We start from the raw sequence: 17,673 nt of genomic DNA, 5'->3' as shown, positions 1-17,673 counted from the left end.
CACTGCACAGCCATGTAGGCAGTCAACAGACACTGCACAGCCATGTAGGCAGGCAACAGACACTGCACAGCCATGTAGGCAGGCAACAGACACTGCACAGCCATGTAGGCAGGCAACAGACACTGCACAGCCATGTAGGCAGGCAACAGACACTGCACAGCCATGTAGGCAGGCAACTGTATTGCCTAACTGCCAGTACACAGCCAAGAAGGCAGGCAACTCCATGTGACATCCATACCACCATATTGTCACACTGACAGTACACGGCCATCGCGATATTTTCATCCACATCATCACACTGACAGTACCCGCCATGTGATGTTTTAGGTTGTGCTACCTGCCTCACTATTCCACCGACATTACAAGCTTGAAAAATTTTAACTATCTGTGTCAGTGTGTGCTCACTAGTCCATGACAGCGAGGCATCACGCGCGTCCTCACCCGCGTGATCACCTCACATACTCATTCTCGATCTTGGAGCCATAAAGGACAAAGCCGGACGGTGGTAATCTATGTAGTGGGGAGGTAGGGAGGGACTTTATCGCGTGAGATAGGATAAGTATATAAATATACAATTATAGTTAAAATTTTCAAATTTACAAACTTATCCTATCTCGACTTGCACTTATCCCACGGTAGGAAGGTGGGTCATAGATTACCGAAATTCAGCGATAACAGCTAAGTGTTATGCCCAAACAACCGTGGGAAGCAACTACAAGGTAGGCCAATAACTACCAAGTTACTACGTCGCGGGGTTAGTTCGAACCCATTGACTTACTAAGCACAATTGCTCCCAGGGACCCGGGATTCCCGAGCAATGTGGTGTTCAGTCACTACCTTCACAAAGTGAAAGGCGTAGCTTAGCGAGTAATCAGTCGCGCCATACGATTTCCAAAGGTACCCCGTAATAAAAGTCCTAACGACTAGTGTCGGGCCAGCCCTGCTTGAAAACAACCCCACAGACACCGTCCGAGGAGGGTGAAAGAGAAATTGAATCGGTAAAACTCACAATTTTAGCGTTCAGTACCACAACATCATCTTATGACTTCCATTACTTACCACAATAAGATCACATAGATGTGTATAGGCGCTTAGGAGCATGAGCGCCTACGGTGTAACACCGGGAAGGACTCACTTCACTGACTTAATTACTCCGTGGAGCAGAGGACAGTAAGTGAGGTGGCGACTCTCTGTAGTCTCAAACAAATGAGAGGAGAAATCTAAATCCGGAAGGCGTAAAATCAGAAAAAGTATTTCAGATTTATTCAGATTGTACACAAGCAGAAACGATCGCGACTTGGGATCAACTGCACAGTGGGATCCATATAGCATCGAGACACAAGGAAGTTCATTATCTGCGATGTTGTGCAGCTGATAACTGCTGGGCAGGGCGAATGGTCCAAACTGATGAAGGCCTTGAATATCCGTCACCGACACATCTCTGAGGGTAATGAGGCGAAAATACTGTGTCAGATCAGCCAAAACAACCCTCCATTATGGCAGTTAGCGAGCAGTTGCTATGCAGCGCCATAGTAGAAGCCAATGCCCTGGTTTCATGAGGGTTGACTGCCGTGGGTGGTGGCAAACCGGCAAAAGTGTAGGCTCAGTAGTATTGTAGGCTTCGTAGCCAATATGAGAGTGTTGTGCGAAGACTTCGCCTTGGAAGCAGTAGACAAGGGTAGAAACAGTCTCTTACGCAGAGCGGGCGGCGGCTCTTCGCGATGCTTTAAAACGTGCACTGCAGTGTAACGCCGGGAATGACTCACTTTACTGGCGTAATAAATCCGTGGAGCAGAGAGGACGAGTAAGTGAGGTGGCGACCTCAAAGCGTCTCAAAAGCGAGACCTGCAATGGTCAGTTCGAACCCATTGACTTACTAAACACAAGTGCTCCAGGGACCGGGATTCCCGAGCAATGTGGTGTTCAGTCACTACCTTCATGAAAGTGAAAGGGCGCGAGCTTTAGCCGAGTGTAAATAGTCGCATTACCACGATTTCAAGGTCTGACGACCAGTATCGGGCCAGCCCCTGCTTCGACACAACCCCCACAGACACCGTCCCGTGGAGAGTGAAAGGGGTAATTGAATCGAAACTCACAAGTCCCAGAAGAATCGAAGACACAAATCAGAAATAAAATTCAGGAATTTTATTCAGATTGTACACAAAGCAGAAAGCGATGCAAACTGGTGAACATCTGCGCTGAAGCTGATGGTTGTCCCAAGTGCGGGAACAGGCGATAATGACAATGCTGAATTCCAATTACGTTGTGATGAAGGGCCCTTTCTCCTGATGACCACTGCTAGGCCACTTGATGGAGAAAGTGAAGCCCCAGCTTGCAAGATGCCAAGCGAATAGGTGTTGAGTGGGTATGAAGGGCACCCTAGAGACTCCAACACAAACATTCCACTTGTTGAGCCACCAGCGAAGACTGAATGTAGTTGTGCGGGGAAGAGCGAATCAACTCCCTTGGGTTGTCGGTCCCGAGGTATGGGCACAGAACCATCTGAAGAGGGGCAAGCTGCAGCTGGCCCCTGTCAGTCAGCAGCTTTGTGCCGCGCCAACCACCCTAGTAACTTCTGCCACTGGCGAAAAGGTGTGGGTTGGACCAGCACTAGTGGTGTGTTGCACTGAATCTTGTCCCACCTCTCCTAGGGCACAAACATCATGACCTGGCGTGTTGAATATTGTCCCAATAAGAAGAAACAGCTGGTCGGTGTTACCCCTGATTGCTCGAATTTAGCAGCCATCCTAATTGGCGTGAGCAACAGGATGATGAACTGTCTGTGGAAAGGAAGGAACGACTGGATCCTGCTGCACTTAAACACAGTCGTTCGCGATATTGTTGTCAATTGTCACGCCTTGACAATGCAGATGGCTGGTTAACAGAATGGCTATCTGAGTAAAACCCGCGAGGGCTGCGATGTATGCCCATACAGCAGGATCCTCCATTGGTATCAAGGACCCATAAAGTAAATCGAAGATACTTCCAATAGTCTGGATGTATCCGGATGTATCACAGGTCGAGGGACTGACTGACTGACTGAGTTTAGTTTTACACCGCCTTTAGCAAAAAATCCAGCAAAATCACGGCATGGGGCACCAGAAATGGCTGAACACATTGTGCCCATGTGGGGATCGAACCGGGGTCTTGAAGCGACGAGTCAGTCGCTTTAACCACTAGACTACCCCACGGCCATCGCGAGGTCGAGGGAAATGAGAGGTCTAACCACTCTTGCCTCTGACAAAAAGATATCTCCTGATATAAGAGCGTTCAATAAGTCGAAAGCAACTACGTCAGTTCTGGCGGAGTGCTCAATGTAGTATGTTCGGGCGCATGGAGATTGTCAGTCAATCTACAGGAGCGTTCATTATAAACAAATTGTAGAAATTACGTAGGATCGGTGACCTCAGGAATGTTTCTTTGGCCGAACAAAATAATGGTGCGCCAGGTGGAGTGATATAGGGAGGAGATCGCTGCCTGGTGACAATCCTTGCATAATGCAGTGACCTCTGAGCTCGGTGCTTGACTAGGCAAACCGTTCAATGGTGGTTCTGTCCGTCACCCTCAATAAGCAGTCTCTCTCGACTGGCTGTCAAAATCCCGACACAGTCACTCTTTATCGGGGGAATGGCGCTCGTTGTTACTTGCATTTATAGGCTGGACTTGGTATCCGGTCCATGTGGGACCAAGAGAATTCCGCAAAGGGCACTTCATAGTCACTCTAATCATCAAAATTCGGTAAACAAACAGTAGTCCGCCATTTGCAAACGTTACACAAAGTGACAAAATACGGACCACATGGTCTTTAGTTAACCGACGAGTCGCGAACCATAAATTCCAGGCTGAGCTATGCTGGCTATTTGACAAAACATTGCCGGTACCATGCGCAAGAACTTCATCCATTTGTTATCTGTCCAGAAACTTGCTTATCATGTAAAACAAAGGGGAGCTGAAGATGACGAGTCAGTCTGCACAGACAATTGCACCAGTGATACACAAACACGCTTCGTTACGAGTAGTCTGTAGTAACAAGACTCATCGGGCCGTCGTAGAGTATTCCTGGCTGCAAGCCGTATCTAGTTATGCCATATCGGTGGTTGCAGAACTGATATCTACAATCGAAGGGTAGAATCGCTGAACCGAATCATTCATCAAAAGTGAAGATCGGATGGTAGATTAAATCTGAATGAGATGAGCTCCGTCACGGAGGACTCTTGAGAACTGGGATCGCCAGGCCGGCCAAGTGAAATGCGTGATATCTCTAGATGACTGCGCTACTAACAACACATGTAAATCAAATCGGCATGGTGAAGCACATAGCTACTACCTCTGTACATTGATCTTGAACGGCCAGGTGAACTGGTTCGGACGATAGGGAGCTTTCGACCTGGTGAAACGATACGAGCCGCTGGTAAATCAGTTCAGGGTGGTGAGCCGGAAAGTTGATCGGATCTGAATCAGTCCCATGTGATCTGAATCGCGTGATTGATCTGGATCGGTTCGGTAATCCGAACCGGTTAAATGATCTCAGCTGATGGAGAGATCTAGAACGCCAGATGAACCAGTGAGGCGAGGTGAAATGTTCCGCCGAGGTGAATCGCTTCGCTGCTGTGAATTGAATCGATGATGTGAACTGTTTCGCGATAAGAAACAGTCTTAATATTATGGCAAACTGAGTCAATGTCGTATTCACATACGGCGCGGCTTAAACGGTTCGGTCTGGTGAATCCATTCGTGTATGGCTTAACCGATTCGGTGTGGCTGAATCGGTTCGGGTCTGGTGAATCCATTTGGTATGGCGAACCGATTCGGGCGCGGTGAACCGGTTTGGCAATTTGATGGTAACGGTCTGGTGAAACCATTCGGTATGGCGAAACGATTGGTGTGGTGAATCCATTCGGTATGGCGAACCGATTGGTGTGGTGAATCCCTTCGGTATGGCGAACCGATTGGGTGTGGTGAATCCATTCGGTATGGCTAAACGGGTTCGGTCTGGTGAATCCATTCGGTATATGGCTTAACCGATTCGGTGTGGCGAATCGGTTCGGCGATTTGACGAAGTAGATCGGATGTGTGAGTCAACTGGCAACACAGAGCGCTTTGATGAGGCGGAACCACGAAGACATCTAATGATGCTACCATAAAATTATCACCGCTCGACATGGGAAACTGCGGATCTACGAAAGCAGTTAATACCGGTCGCTAAAAACGGGGTTTGTCGGGTGATCAACTGTTGAAGTGTAACGAGCTCTGTCTGCCAGCCATCGAGCAAGTATGTCTACATGCTCTAAAAACGCCCTTAATAAGGGAGCACATTCCCCGACAACGCTTGCTCCAGGAACATGACGATTGGGGATCCGAGGAAGTAAATATTGTTACAGTGCGCGCAAAATTACGCTTACTGAGTCTAGACTGACAAGACGGATATCCTGATTCACCTAAAGTGAATGAGACCGACTTCGAGAATCACTCTGATCGAAAAACACACCTTACGGCTAGGTGAACCGGATCGAAATGGCCAACCACCTCGACCTCAGGCTGAGACTGAACGACTGTGAATCAAAACGCTTGATGGTGTGTCGAACTGAAACCTATGTTGAGGTGAACTGAGTCGGGAATGTGAACCCGTTCGTCCTGGTGAACCCCTTCGAGTACGTGAATCAGTTCGGTCAGGTGAACCCATTTGATTACGTTGAATCAGTTCGGCTCAGGTGAACCCATTCGAGATGTTCTGTGAGCCGCTCGCCGCGGTGAGCCGGTTCGGCCGCAGTGAGTCGGTTCGGCATGGTGAGCCGGCTGTGTCGGCATGTGTGAGCCGGCTCGGCGATGTGAGTCGGTTCGGCAGGGTGAGCCGGTTCGGTAAGGTGAGCCGGTTCGGCTATGTGAGTCGGCTCGGCTGTGTGAGCCGGCTCGGCGATGTGAGTCGGTTCGCGCAGGTGAGCCGGTTCGGCAGGGTGAGCCGGTTCGGCGATGTGAGTCGGCTTCGGGCGGAGCCGCTCGAGCCGCCCTTCGAAAGTGAACGTGAGACCTAGAACGACTCTTGCCAGCCGTGGAAGAACGCGATTCAACCTTCGCACTGTGATGGTGATTCAACTCGCGGTGGGTGAATTGTTCCGCTTAGATGAAACCGTGGAATTAGGAGAACGGGTACGCTCCAACCGCTACGATCCCCCGCTTTGACGATGAATGCTTAGAAGTTCTCAAGTCTGTGATCGCTCGAAGAAACAGACCTACGAGATAATGTAGATCGCAGGTCTGGCGAGAAGAAATATCGGTCATTACCACCCTGGTACGCCCTGAGAACGTAACTGGGTGAGGGAACCTCCCCTAAAAGCCGCCTCACGCTCTCAGATAAATAGGAATCTGACGGTTGGCCCATAAAATCTTCGGCCAGGGCTTAGACGGCCGATTGAGAACGGTGAGCAGTGAGGGTGGGGCGATCTAAGCATTGTTTCTTAGCTGGGAGATGGACCAGACCCCGCAGAAATAGTCCTAGCCCTATCTGCCAAACGCCTGGCACAAGCACGCTTTGTAAGATTTTAAACGCCTCATTAGACAGACCTGAACACTTAGGACAGCGTGTGTCCCAGTCACAAACACCCACACAATCAACACACGATGTGTGAGGGTCCCATGCTGAAAATACTTTATTACAACGGACGCAAAACTTCCGTTTACTGGCCTTAACAGGCTTAACCATTTTGAGCAATTCTCAGACGAAAATTTTTCACGTCCACTCAGTGGAGCGACAAGAAAGAGAATGAGTATGTGAGGTGATCACGTGGGTGAGGACTGCGCATGCCTCGTGCTGTCATGGACTAGTGAGCACGACTGACACAGAAGGCACGCACAGCACGGGAGAGGGGCAAGGTAGGCCTTGGAGCAAAGTTTTAATTCGTTTCCACTCATGGTCGAATGAAGAGAGAGAGGTGCAAGTCGTGAGATAGGATAAGTTTAAAAATAAAGAGTTATCCTGGACCCCCAGTCCCAGCTCACCATTCAGCTATGACAGCTAATTAAAACTAATGCCACATTTCTTATCAACATGATTTTAGACCAGACTTCTCCTTGGGGGGATGTTGAAAATGGTTAAAAATAATAATAAATAAATAAATTCTGGTTTATTTCCCACATTTTAAATATTATTGTGACTTTCTCTCGTGATTCATTATAATTCAAAGCATTTCAAAACAATTCATTTTTTAATATTTTAAATAATCTACTTATACTTTTAGAGACAATAAATAAGTTGTCCTTTTTAACATGTTAAACATGTTTAGGAAGATAGAATAAAAAGACCACTACTTTTCATTTTTCATAAGACTTCTGATGATGCACAAAAAGTCTGGTACCAAGACATGTTACAAGACATTTATTCTTGTAAAAATAATCAGAAAGCATCAAGACACTCGGTCAATCTGTCAATTATATTAATTTATATCACATGAAGACATCATGACATTGGATGAAGCTTTCAAGTATATTTACAATAAATGCTGAACAATAGGCCTACTTCTACATCTTTCTTAGGAAATACTTTCTGTTAGGGAATTACTTGGCTTGGCTGCTCTCCATGGTTCTAATTATTAACAAATAAGAAATCAAGTTTGCTTCTTGCTTGAATATTTAGAAAGGTCAATGACTAGTTCTGCTGAAGTATTTGGCTAAAACTTAACTGGGGATCAAGGTAAACTTTGACAAAACAATAGTGCAATGTTGGGTCAATATACATGACATTCCATAGGCTTTACATGAAGTAAGGATTCACACAGGATACTTCCCACAAATGTACAAAGATTGAGAGAACAGAGTAACAAACATAAGTCTGCCACAGGGGCTTCATACGAGAATTAACTTAATATCTGAAATTCTTTTCCTGAATCACAGATTTTAATGTAAAAATACATTTGAACATTACTTGTGGATTAATAATTAATATGTATCTGTACATAAAAACACATTCAATTTCTGCAACTTCAAATTACGTGCAGCTTGGACTCATTTTTGTTGCAACAGATCTGCCAATTTTCACTAACAGCAAGTGCCTCATGTAAGACTGAAGGTGTAGCATGGGTGGAGAGGTCTCCACAGACACAATGTATTATCCTCAGACTAGTCAGTGCTTGTCCAACTACCCAACACCATTCTCTAACATTCAGAACCACAGTCAACACACAAAATACACAGATCCAAGTTCACTATACATTCAGGGGAGAGTGTCTTTTTATCGCAAAGCTGATTTACCTCCCTTTGCAAATCACCAAAAAACCTTGATTTGAAAATGTCTAAACATTATTACTTAAACAGAGATATATCACATCTCGTTTTAAAGTCAACACTTTCATGGCTGAAGCAAAACGTATTTGATGTAAAAGTGGTTGTCCCCACCAATAGCTATATTTAGAAACTGGAAATACAGTAAAGACATTGTACAATCACACATGCACCTGTTTTGAACAGATCAACTACTGACCGAACATCTGCCAGAGAGTTGGTTAAAATCTGTGTTCAAAAGATTGGTGCATAGATCAGGGTTGGACTACTTTAAGCAGGCAGCTGAAGTCTGATCTGAAAACAAGTAGCACATAAAATATTCCCTTCTCCGTAATGTCGCCACCATCCACTGACAGCCTCCATCACGTCCAAACAAACAGTTCCAAGTTTTCCAGTTCTTTCTAACCATCGGTAAAGTCCACAAACCTTCCCGCTGTGATTCAATGTTGATAATCCAATAAACAAGCAACAACACAGGAATCGTCCAACTGAGATGAATATTCACAAGCTCTGTATGAATATTTAACAGCTAGTTATGAATATTCAAGAGCAAAGACACAACTCCTCTTCTTCCACAATCCCTGGGGTACATACAGATGGGATAAATATGGCCTCTGCGCCCAAAAGTCTTCACAGAATTAATATCCAAGTCTTAGAAAAAAACAAAAACATTTTTTTGTCTTTATCATATAAATATGTACATATATCTTCACATTAGGTTTATTCTTGGACATATCCTTCTTCAAACTGCGACAAAGTCCAAGGAAATGTCTGTATTCTCTCAGGCTACATATGTGTACACTTTTCTGCAACAAAAGAAAGGACAGCATATGTAGAACTATAACAGGAAAGTCTTATAACAAATTGTGAGATCAATATGTGATGCTTTGTCAAAACATGTATAGGTATTGAGGAATCTGGGGCTCAACTTAAAGAAGTTGGGTGTAACTTGCACCAGGTGCATGTTGACATGAAAACAGTGTTGCAGCAAACAAAGCCAGTAGGCACCCTGGGCCTCCTTTCACAAAGCACTAAGGTGATCGCAAGTCGCTGAAGTAACCTTAGTGCAATGTTAAAGAATGGGAGTTACGGTTAACATTAGTAAAGGTTGCTTCGTGAAAGGAGCCCCTGGTCCCATAAATATTTCAATGCTGCTCTAGGCAATATCACAGCAACATCATGAAGGTGGATATCACTAATGAACTTAACACATTGTATCTGGACATTCAACTTGAAACGGCTTTAACTGACCCTCAAAGCATCAGAGCACAACATGGTGTGCAGTGTCATAATATTTAAGTTAGTTAAGAGCCCTGAGCCAGGACAAAGTGATCTTAGCAGAACAACTGGCATAAGTCTGTTCAAGAACTGACTTGAAAAGTGTCTGGTCAAGGAAAGGAATGAAATGATGGATCCAACCCTCCTGCCAAGACCACTATAAATATCACTCCTGATGCCACACGGATAAATAGCCTGGCAGTGTACCACAGTAATGTCTGTGATTTCAGCCACACATTCAGTCATCTTGGCTCTGCTTATCTGAGTGGATAATGTAAGGCTAGACATGGCAGTAAAGTTCTCAACACAAGTTGGGTCTAGAAGCCATCTGTTTAGTAAAGACTGCCGTGTTCTTTCCTCACCTGTCTTCTGTAGATCGGGCCAGGTATTCTCTCTCTATCAAGCCCTCTATCCTTTTCTTTATAATCACCGGACTTGGCAGGAACCGAGGCTTCAGCATTTCCGTACACTGGAATAATAAGATCAGACAAATGTCAGTATACTTCTCATTCCTTGAAGGAGGAGATACAAGCACTTCAGTACACACATCAACAAATTCAATCAATTTCACAAATTCTTTTGAAAACAAAAACATATGCAGAAGCATCCATGCTTGTACTATGAAACTGCAGAAAGCACACAAGAGAATCTGCCACTATAGATCGCGAAGTGGGAGACTGACATGGTCTACTCACCTCTGCTACTAAAACATTGTGCTGCAGCTTCTTCCTGGCTTTCATTATACGAACTATAGCAGCTTCTATTGTAGGAAAGGTTAAGGAGAAACTCAAAGTATTCTCTTGCAAAGGATACAAGATTCAATACATGAAAAAACAATGTTTAACAACAAAATCTTACACACACTCCCAACTGTCACACATCATATTAAGAACTTGAATTCTGAAAAGATGATCTGGATCAGTCTTTTGTGCATTTGTACTGGTGGGGAGGCTATTGATAAACTGTCCCTAAAACACATTTTACATAAGCTACTGGTCCCTAATGAACTGGGGACCAGTTGGAATTAATTAAACGTGTAAGCCTTCAGATGTGGTGCCTTCATATTACTGGTACATATTTTAGACTAAGGGAGATATACTGATGAGGATGTATTCCTTTTGCCAATAATGATAAGCATAGGTTACAGGGGTCAGACCCAGGCATTCTGAAACGGTGAACCAGCAGCTGTAAGTGAAATCACAAAGATTATGGTCACACAACTTGACTAAAGTCCTGTCAACTCTAACTGTTTTGAAAACGTATCATGAATTTTACACAGCAAGAATCAAGGCTCCACTGAAGTATTGTGTATGTGTTGGTTGCCTACCACTGCTGTCAACAATATTCCACGTACAAGATAACAGCCTGTAAATAATCAAGAAGATAATCCAGTCACTGATATTATGAGCACTCCGATTCAACGAGACTCCTCCTTACAACTGGTAGAGGTGACTAGGGGATGAATACAAACACGGAGTCCCTAAAGGGGACAAGAGTGCTTAACCATACACTACAGTACAGTACAGAGAAAAGCAAAGGATATTCATGTTTCCTATCCTCATCCACTTTGTTTCTTGTCTCCTTCCTCTCTGGTTCTGCTTCTCCCTTGTTGGCCGCAACTGAAACAGGCAGGAATCCCATTATAAACACAATGGTGATACAGTCATGCTTGCGGATACCAAGCAGATGTGTTCCAGATTTAACCCAATCATACCATGCACATTTGTTTGGGTACTTGAACCAGTCTAGATTTATGTTGGGTTTTAATTGTGCTAGGTGTAAACTGTGTGTTCTGACTAACTGCTTTCTTTTCTACTTACCCATCTGTATCTTTACTCTGAATAGTTTGGACGAGAACTGATCATTGACTGTGAACAGGTGGTTAGGTTCTGAAACAAAACATCCCGGAGGTGATAGCAACTGTGATAGATAATGACAAAACAGGCTGTGATGGCAATACTAGCAGATGACATTCAATGATACAATCACTTTATGAAACAAATTTTCCCATATCAGGGATACACATGGCCATAAGTCTGTTAGTCCCAAGACAGGTATCAATCTACACAGGCTAGTTGTTTAATCTCGAAATCCAGTTACTTCACACAACCAAAAGTAGGAAACGAGATGTTTGTAATGCAGCACATGAAATATTTTCAAGTCATCACTGGTTGCTCTCAACCTGCCTCAAGTTTCATACTGAAGGACTTACTGAGAGAGTGAAGTAATGAGTCTCTTATATTACCATGTGTCAGCATAGGTTTGGAGCAAAGCATGAAAATGTCAGATGCCAGGCACTCACCTATATCTTTAGTCTTGGGTTCCTTGTGTAGAACTCGCTGAGCTATTTTACCTACAGCTAGTGACTGTAGCGCTCTTGTCAACTCTCGTTCAGGGATATCTGTCTCATTCTTTACTTCCTGCAAATAAAATGCTCATATGCAGTATTTTGTTATATTCTGATTCTGACAAAGTCATGTCATTAGATGTTGGCAACTTATCTCTTAGCTTATGTTTCAACCTATGCATAGCAACTTCAATAATTATCCAAAGGCAGTGTCTTGACTGGCTAGATGCAAAACTATTAACTGACTTCATACCAGTCAATAAACAAACTCACTTTGTACCAGATGGTTTCAGTAGATATAATAACTCTCTCTTTACTGGTGTCTTTGGAACTTTAGTCACTTTAAAACTTGACTGCAGATTAGCATACCATTTGCATTTTTGCAGTAAAACTTTTAACGTTTACAAAACTTTGAGGCATGTCAACTGTGTACATTTATCTCAACGTGGGTGCCAATATCTCATACTAGTGGTTATAAGGTAACACTGTCTGAAGTGTTACACCTGGAGAAGCACGCACAAACAATGCTATCTAACTATGTACCTCGTACGTCCACTTGTCCCTATTATTAAACAGCATGAGTATACACATCTGGTACGTGGACACCTGCAGGATGTGCTTCCGGGGCCCCTTGGCGGAGCTGGCCGCACTCATCTCTGACGGTTCCTCCTTTTTGGGGCCATAAAATGTTGCATGTAAGTCTGCTGATCCCAGGTGTGGTTGAAGTGTGAGTTTACGGCCACTGTGTTTTGCTAAATAAAACCTGAAACAGATGGTTACAGTGGTAACTTCTGGGTATTTACCATCACACTCAACATGGTGAATTAGTAAGTCAGTTGATAACTAATGTCCCAACACATTGAGTGCAGGAAGCTGGGTGTTGGCTTACCTTCTGAATGCCTCGAACGCCGTCCGTGGAGCATGGGGGATGTTGCAGCTGGGTGTGGCAGACTGTGTGGGCCAGAAGCCAGCTGTTAACACTCGCACAGTCAGGTCCACTCCGCACAAGTTCACCTGGAGACAGCAACAACATCTTAACACTGCCTGCTTTTATACTGTTGTCAAGTGAGATACATAACTCGGAAATATTTACAAGCAGGCACAGACTGGACACTGTAATTCATGCTGGTGAATACAATTAGTCTTTCCTACAGAAGTAAACATGATTTTTTTTTAAAACAAAAACATGCCTCAACTATATTCAGAGTGTTAGCTAAGGCTTAGCTATGGGTTTTATGCTAAATCTGGTCCTCTGAACAGGACTCGGTAAATCTGTAATTACTATTCAGTGCAGCTTGATGATTAACAGATCACTTGTTGCTTGTGGGGTTTCTGGAGTTTGTTTTGTCTGCTGTTTGACATCTTACAATACTTCAGCTACATCACAGCATCCTGTAATAATCCACTCTGGACCAGATGTCCAGAGACTGACACTATGAATGATTCATGCAGGTTGCTTCTACAACCAAGATAATTTGCTTGCTAATTCCCACCCTGACTCCCCTATGCAGTAATCCCTACTGTGACAAAATGTGAGTGTTCCAACACAAGATGTCTGTCTGACCTGTGCCTGTGTGACGAAACCCTTGAACTCTTCATTGATGGTGTTGGAGACGGTCATATCCTTGAACATCCCTTCTAGCTTGGATGTGAACTGGCACCCACATTCCGTCTGAGGAAAAGAAGACACCAGCTTAGTTAAAAACAGAAGACGACAAATCCCCCCGGCCAACAAATTTGAAAGAACAAATCATTTGACATTTACTTACAGTCCAACTTGATTTTTTTAAGACTAAGTCCAAATCGTTTCCATGGAAATCATGGAATTATATATGCCCAAGAGTCGTGCTCCGGAAATGAAGCCCACCCCTCCCTTTTCAGACTAAGTCCAAAACGTTTCCATGGAAACCAAGAAAAATAAAAATGACAAAAATCTGCAAATAGCAACAGGCACCACCTTAGTATCTGTTTGATAAATCTTCAAAATTTTGTTGAATATTCTTGAACGTTTTTTGAGTTATGCTCCGGAAACAAAGTGATTACAGACGTATGCATGGAAAGACAGACGAGGTGTCGACTATATCCCCCAGCATTACATAACAAGCCCATCACTGCATCCATCTTAGTGGCAATGACACAGAAAACTGACACAGTACACAACGTAAATGAAAATCCTCACTGCATACCATTTAATACATTTCCAAAATGATCACGTATATTTCAATTCTGTACATCTGGATTAAGCAATGATTGTTACATCCTCTTCAAAAGTCACTCTAATATGGCAGTCTTAGACTAAATTGTGAGTGAGGGAATGAATTTTTTAGTTTTGCGCCGCTTTTAGCAATATTCCAGCAATATCCGACGGGGGACACCAGAAAAGGGCTTCACACATTGTACCCATGTGGGGAATCGAACACGGGTCTTCGGCGTGACGAACGAACACTTAAACCATTAACCACAAGGCTACCCCACGGCCCCCTACTAAATTGTGATTCCAAACAAAAATCCAACAATGGTACTCTCCATTAACGAGGAACAACTCGTTATAACTGAACCAGTCATCAAGGCATGAAAAACAAACATTGTAAACATTTTTGTTTCGTTCATGCAGGGATAGTTACAAGGAGGACTAATAAAATTCCTAAGGTTGTTACAATAAGGATCATAGCTGCATAGTCAGTCGTTCATACCTTGAGCTTGGAGATCATGTTTTTCTCGGAGTCGTCGGACACGCTCTTGTTAAGGAGCAGGCGCCGTGCCAGATGCTGCTTGTAGTATCGTTCAAACACATCTTTCTCCTGGAGGTAACGGAACAGCACCATGCTCTTGTCCAGGACATTTTCAATCTCCTGCTCTGTCATCTGTGTACACACAAGTGAAAAATGAAAAACAGACCAAAACAGCGTGATCAAAACAAAAACGGTACCTGTAATTGTCACAGGCGACTATGCATTCATACAGTCTACTTGAATCGGTTACAACCTGACAAACAAATGACTGAACCGGTATGGACATACTCAGTATTCAGCAGAATGTGTACTCATGTGTGATACCACTAGCATGGAGTTGAGATCAAGTTTGGTTTTAAGCTGTTTCAAACAGTATTTTAGTAACAACAGAGGGTGTCAGCTTGTCTTGACAGTGCTCTGGATGCGCGCATTCTTACATATATCTCTTACATGCTTTACTATCTTTGACACTATAGATAATTCATAATCTTCATAACCTTATTTCTATTCTGTGAGGAAGTTTGAAAAACATTATTGCGTGGCATAACAGAGAAAGCATTGGTGTTGATTAAGGTCGCACCACAGTGAGCTACTTCACACTGCTGATCTTACCCCTTTGACACCCTTCTTGAGCTTGTCATCGATGAAGAGTGACAGGTACTCTGGGGATTTGGAGTTCAGGTTGATGAAGTACTCGAAGTCACTGGATATCATCTGCTTGAACAGTTTATCGTCACTGAATGACTCGTGAAGAAAGTGATCAAACCGATCCTTCAGATCCAATAAACTCTGTGATAGAAAGAAAAGCAAGCTTAGTGTCTGACTATTTACACATGTATGTATGTTAATAATACGAGTACATACCATCAACCATGGTATTGTTTCACAAAGCGATCAGAGGGTGCATTATAATTAGCATAGTTTGACATAGGCTTATGCAAGTGCTTAGTGCAAAAAATTTTAACCAAACCTGAAGAGGTTTTCAATTCTTTGAAGAGAGTCGACCTTGGGGTACATATATGCATTTTCTGCGCTGAAAATGTCCTGTGACAGTTGTATCAATGTTTTTTAATAAAAATATTGTACAATAAATAGAATCTTTTTATTTATTATACGGCCCCCACCTCGTGGAGTTACCTCCCGTTACGCATGCGCAGCCAACTGGGTAAGCACCTAGGCCCGTATCATCATTCCTTCTGCTGAATAAATCAGTGAACAGAATTGCAGGGAGGCGGGAGGCCCTACCTCAAGGACGACTCTCTTCAAAGAATTGAAAACCTCTTCAGGTTTGGTTAATTCTTTTTCATAGAGATCGTCCTTGGGGTACATATATGCATAAACACAGACTCCCAAAGACCGGAGGCCAGGGAGGAGGGAATTCTGTCAAAGTACACACAAATAGCGATCGTTAAGAATAATGTAACATACCCCATAATCACTCACCTGTCACATGTCCCCGCTTGAGCTTCCGCGAGAGGCATGATGGGAGGGTAACCGACAGGGAGGAAAGGTACTGAGAGTCGACCTGGCAGGTTAGCATAATGAGAACGCACATAGTGCGAACGTAAACAAACCCCACCCACCTTATGGTCTATAGAGAGCACCGTAGGGGGGAAAAAATACTCACTACCGACCATAATCTCTGTAGAGAATCGAAAGGAGGTTATAGTCCCAGCAGCAGACATATCAATAAAACACAATATTGAACAGCAGCGTCAACTAAACCAGATAACCAAGACTCACTCGGTCAGGGTGGCAGGACGCTGTCCACTGGAGAGAACAGAATGGCCAAAGCTCGCACGATTACGTCAATGTGTATCGAGCTGATAGTGCCGGATAAAAGTGCTAGGTCGGCTCCAAATAGCGGCAGAGCAGATCCCTTCAATGGGGAGTGCCGATGCAAAAGCTTTTGACGTGGCTACTGCCCTGACCGAGTGAGCCTTCAACCCCTTAGGGGGAGGCTTGCCCTTAGCCTGATACGCAGCACAAATGACCGAGACAAGCCAGCGAGACAAAGTCTGCTTGCTTGCCGGTACCCCAGCCTTCCCGCCACCGTAACAGCAGAACAGATGGGTACCCGTACGGATCCCCTGTGTTCGTTTGATATAGACCTTGAGAGTCTTACGGACATCCAACGGGTGAGTGCTCGTAGGAGAGGTCCCCGATGTGGAAGGCTGGGTAAGAGTAGGAAGTTCGATAGGAGCTGTCACATGGAAAGCGTGATTGACCTTCGGGCGGTAAGTATCCGGGAGGCGAATACTGACACGATCAGTGTGAAACACAGTCAGAGCCAGGTCGGACGACATAGCATGTAAGTCGCCAACCCTACGCCCAGATGTTACCGCCACCAGAAATACAGCCTTCCATGTTAACAACTGAATGGAAATAGCTGATAGACGTGAGAACGTAAGACCGGACAGCCAATCTAGCAGGATTGACAAATCCCAAGGTGGGCTGGTTCGCCTGACAGCAGGTCGAACCCGATCCGTGCCAGCTAAAAAGCGCTGCGGCACGAGAGGGTGCTGCCCCAGAAGAGCACCATCGACAGGGGTGTGAAAAGTGGAAATAGCGGTGGAGTAGCCACGAATGGTCGAAGCCGCCAAGCCTTCTTCCAAACGAGCTTGCAAAAACTCCAATACTCGGACTAAATCCGCAGAAAAGGGATCTGCAATCCCCTTATCTGAACACCAGCGCGCATAGCGGGACCACCTATCCTTATACTGAACGTTTGTCGAATCCCGCCTCGAAGCCAGAATTGTGTCTGCAACTGCTGCAGGAATTCCGCGTGCTTCGAGGCTAGACCTGACAGAGGCCAAGCCACCCACTGAATCCTTGGATTGGGGTATGGCGCGCCGTTCTGAGGGAGAATGTTTGTTCGCAAAGGTAATAGAACAGGAGGCTGAGGCCGAAACCAGCTCTGTGACGGCCATAGCGGTGCCAGTAGCACAAGTAGCCGAGCTGGCTTGGTGGACAGCTGGGAGAGGACCCGGGGAATGAGTGGTAACGGCGGGAACGCCCAGAGCACTTTGCCCGTCCAATCCA

General features: G+C 44.6%; 1 protein-coding gene across 1 annotated transcript in view; it reads right to left on the bottom strand.

The window, feature by feature from the left end:
- Positions 1 to 7,023: 7,023 nt before the first annotated feature.
- LOC124286833 (cullin-3-A-like) overlaps positions 7,024 to 17,673 on the bottom strand; it is a 29,918-nt gene continuing 19,268 nt past the window's right edge. Inside the window, 11 exon segments of the mRNA XM_046723275.1 lie at positions 7,024 to 9,080; positions 9,915 to 10,021; positions 10,248 to 10,317; positions 11,096 to 11,171; positions 11,373 to 11,441; positions 11,855 to 11,972; positions 12,443 to 12,662; positions 12,789 to 12,913; positions 13,464 to 13,571; positions 14,593 to 14,763; positions 15,244 to 15,420. Of these exon segments, the coding sequence (XP_046579231.1) occupies positions 9,056 to 9,080; positions 9,915 to 10,021; positions 10,248 to 10,317; positions 11,096 to 11,171; positions 11,373 to 11,441; positions 11,855 to 11,972; positions 12,443 to 12,662; positions 12,789 to 12,913; positions 13,464 to 13,571; positions 14,593 to 14,763; positions 15,244 to 15,420 (1,266 nt within the window). The 3' untranslated portion in view covers positions 7,024 to 9,055.

Source organism: Haliotis rubra, unplaced genomic scaffold, assembly GCF_003918875.1.
Source record: "Haliotis rubra isolate DU_JTF1 unplaced genomic scaffold, ASM391887v1 Scf393, whole genome shotgun sequence".
NCBI classification, from domain to species: domain Eukaryota; kingdom Metazoa; phylum Mollusca; class Gastropoda; order Lepetellida; family Haliotidae; genus Haliotis; species Haliotis rubra.
The sequence above is the reverse complement of the archived record's forward strand: the minus strand, read 5'-3'. Positions and strand labels throughout refer to the sequence as shown.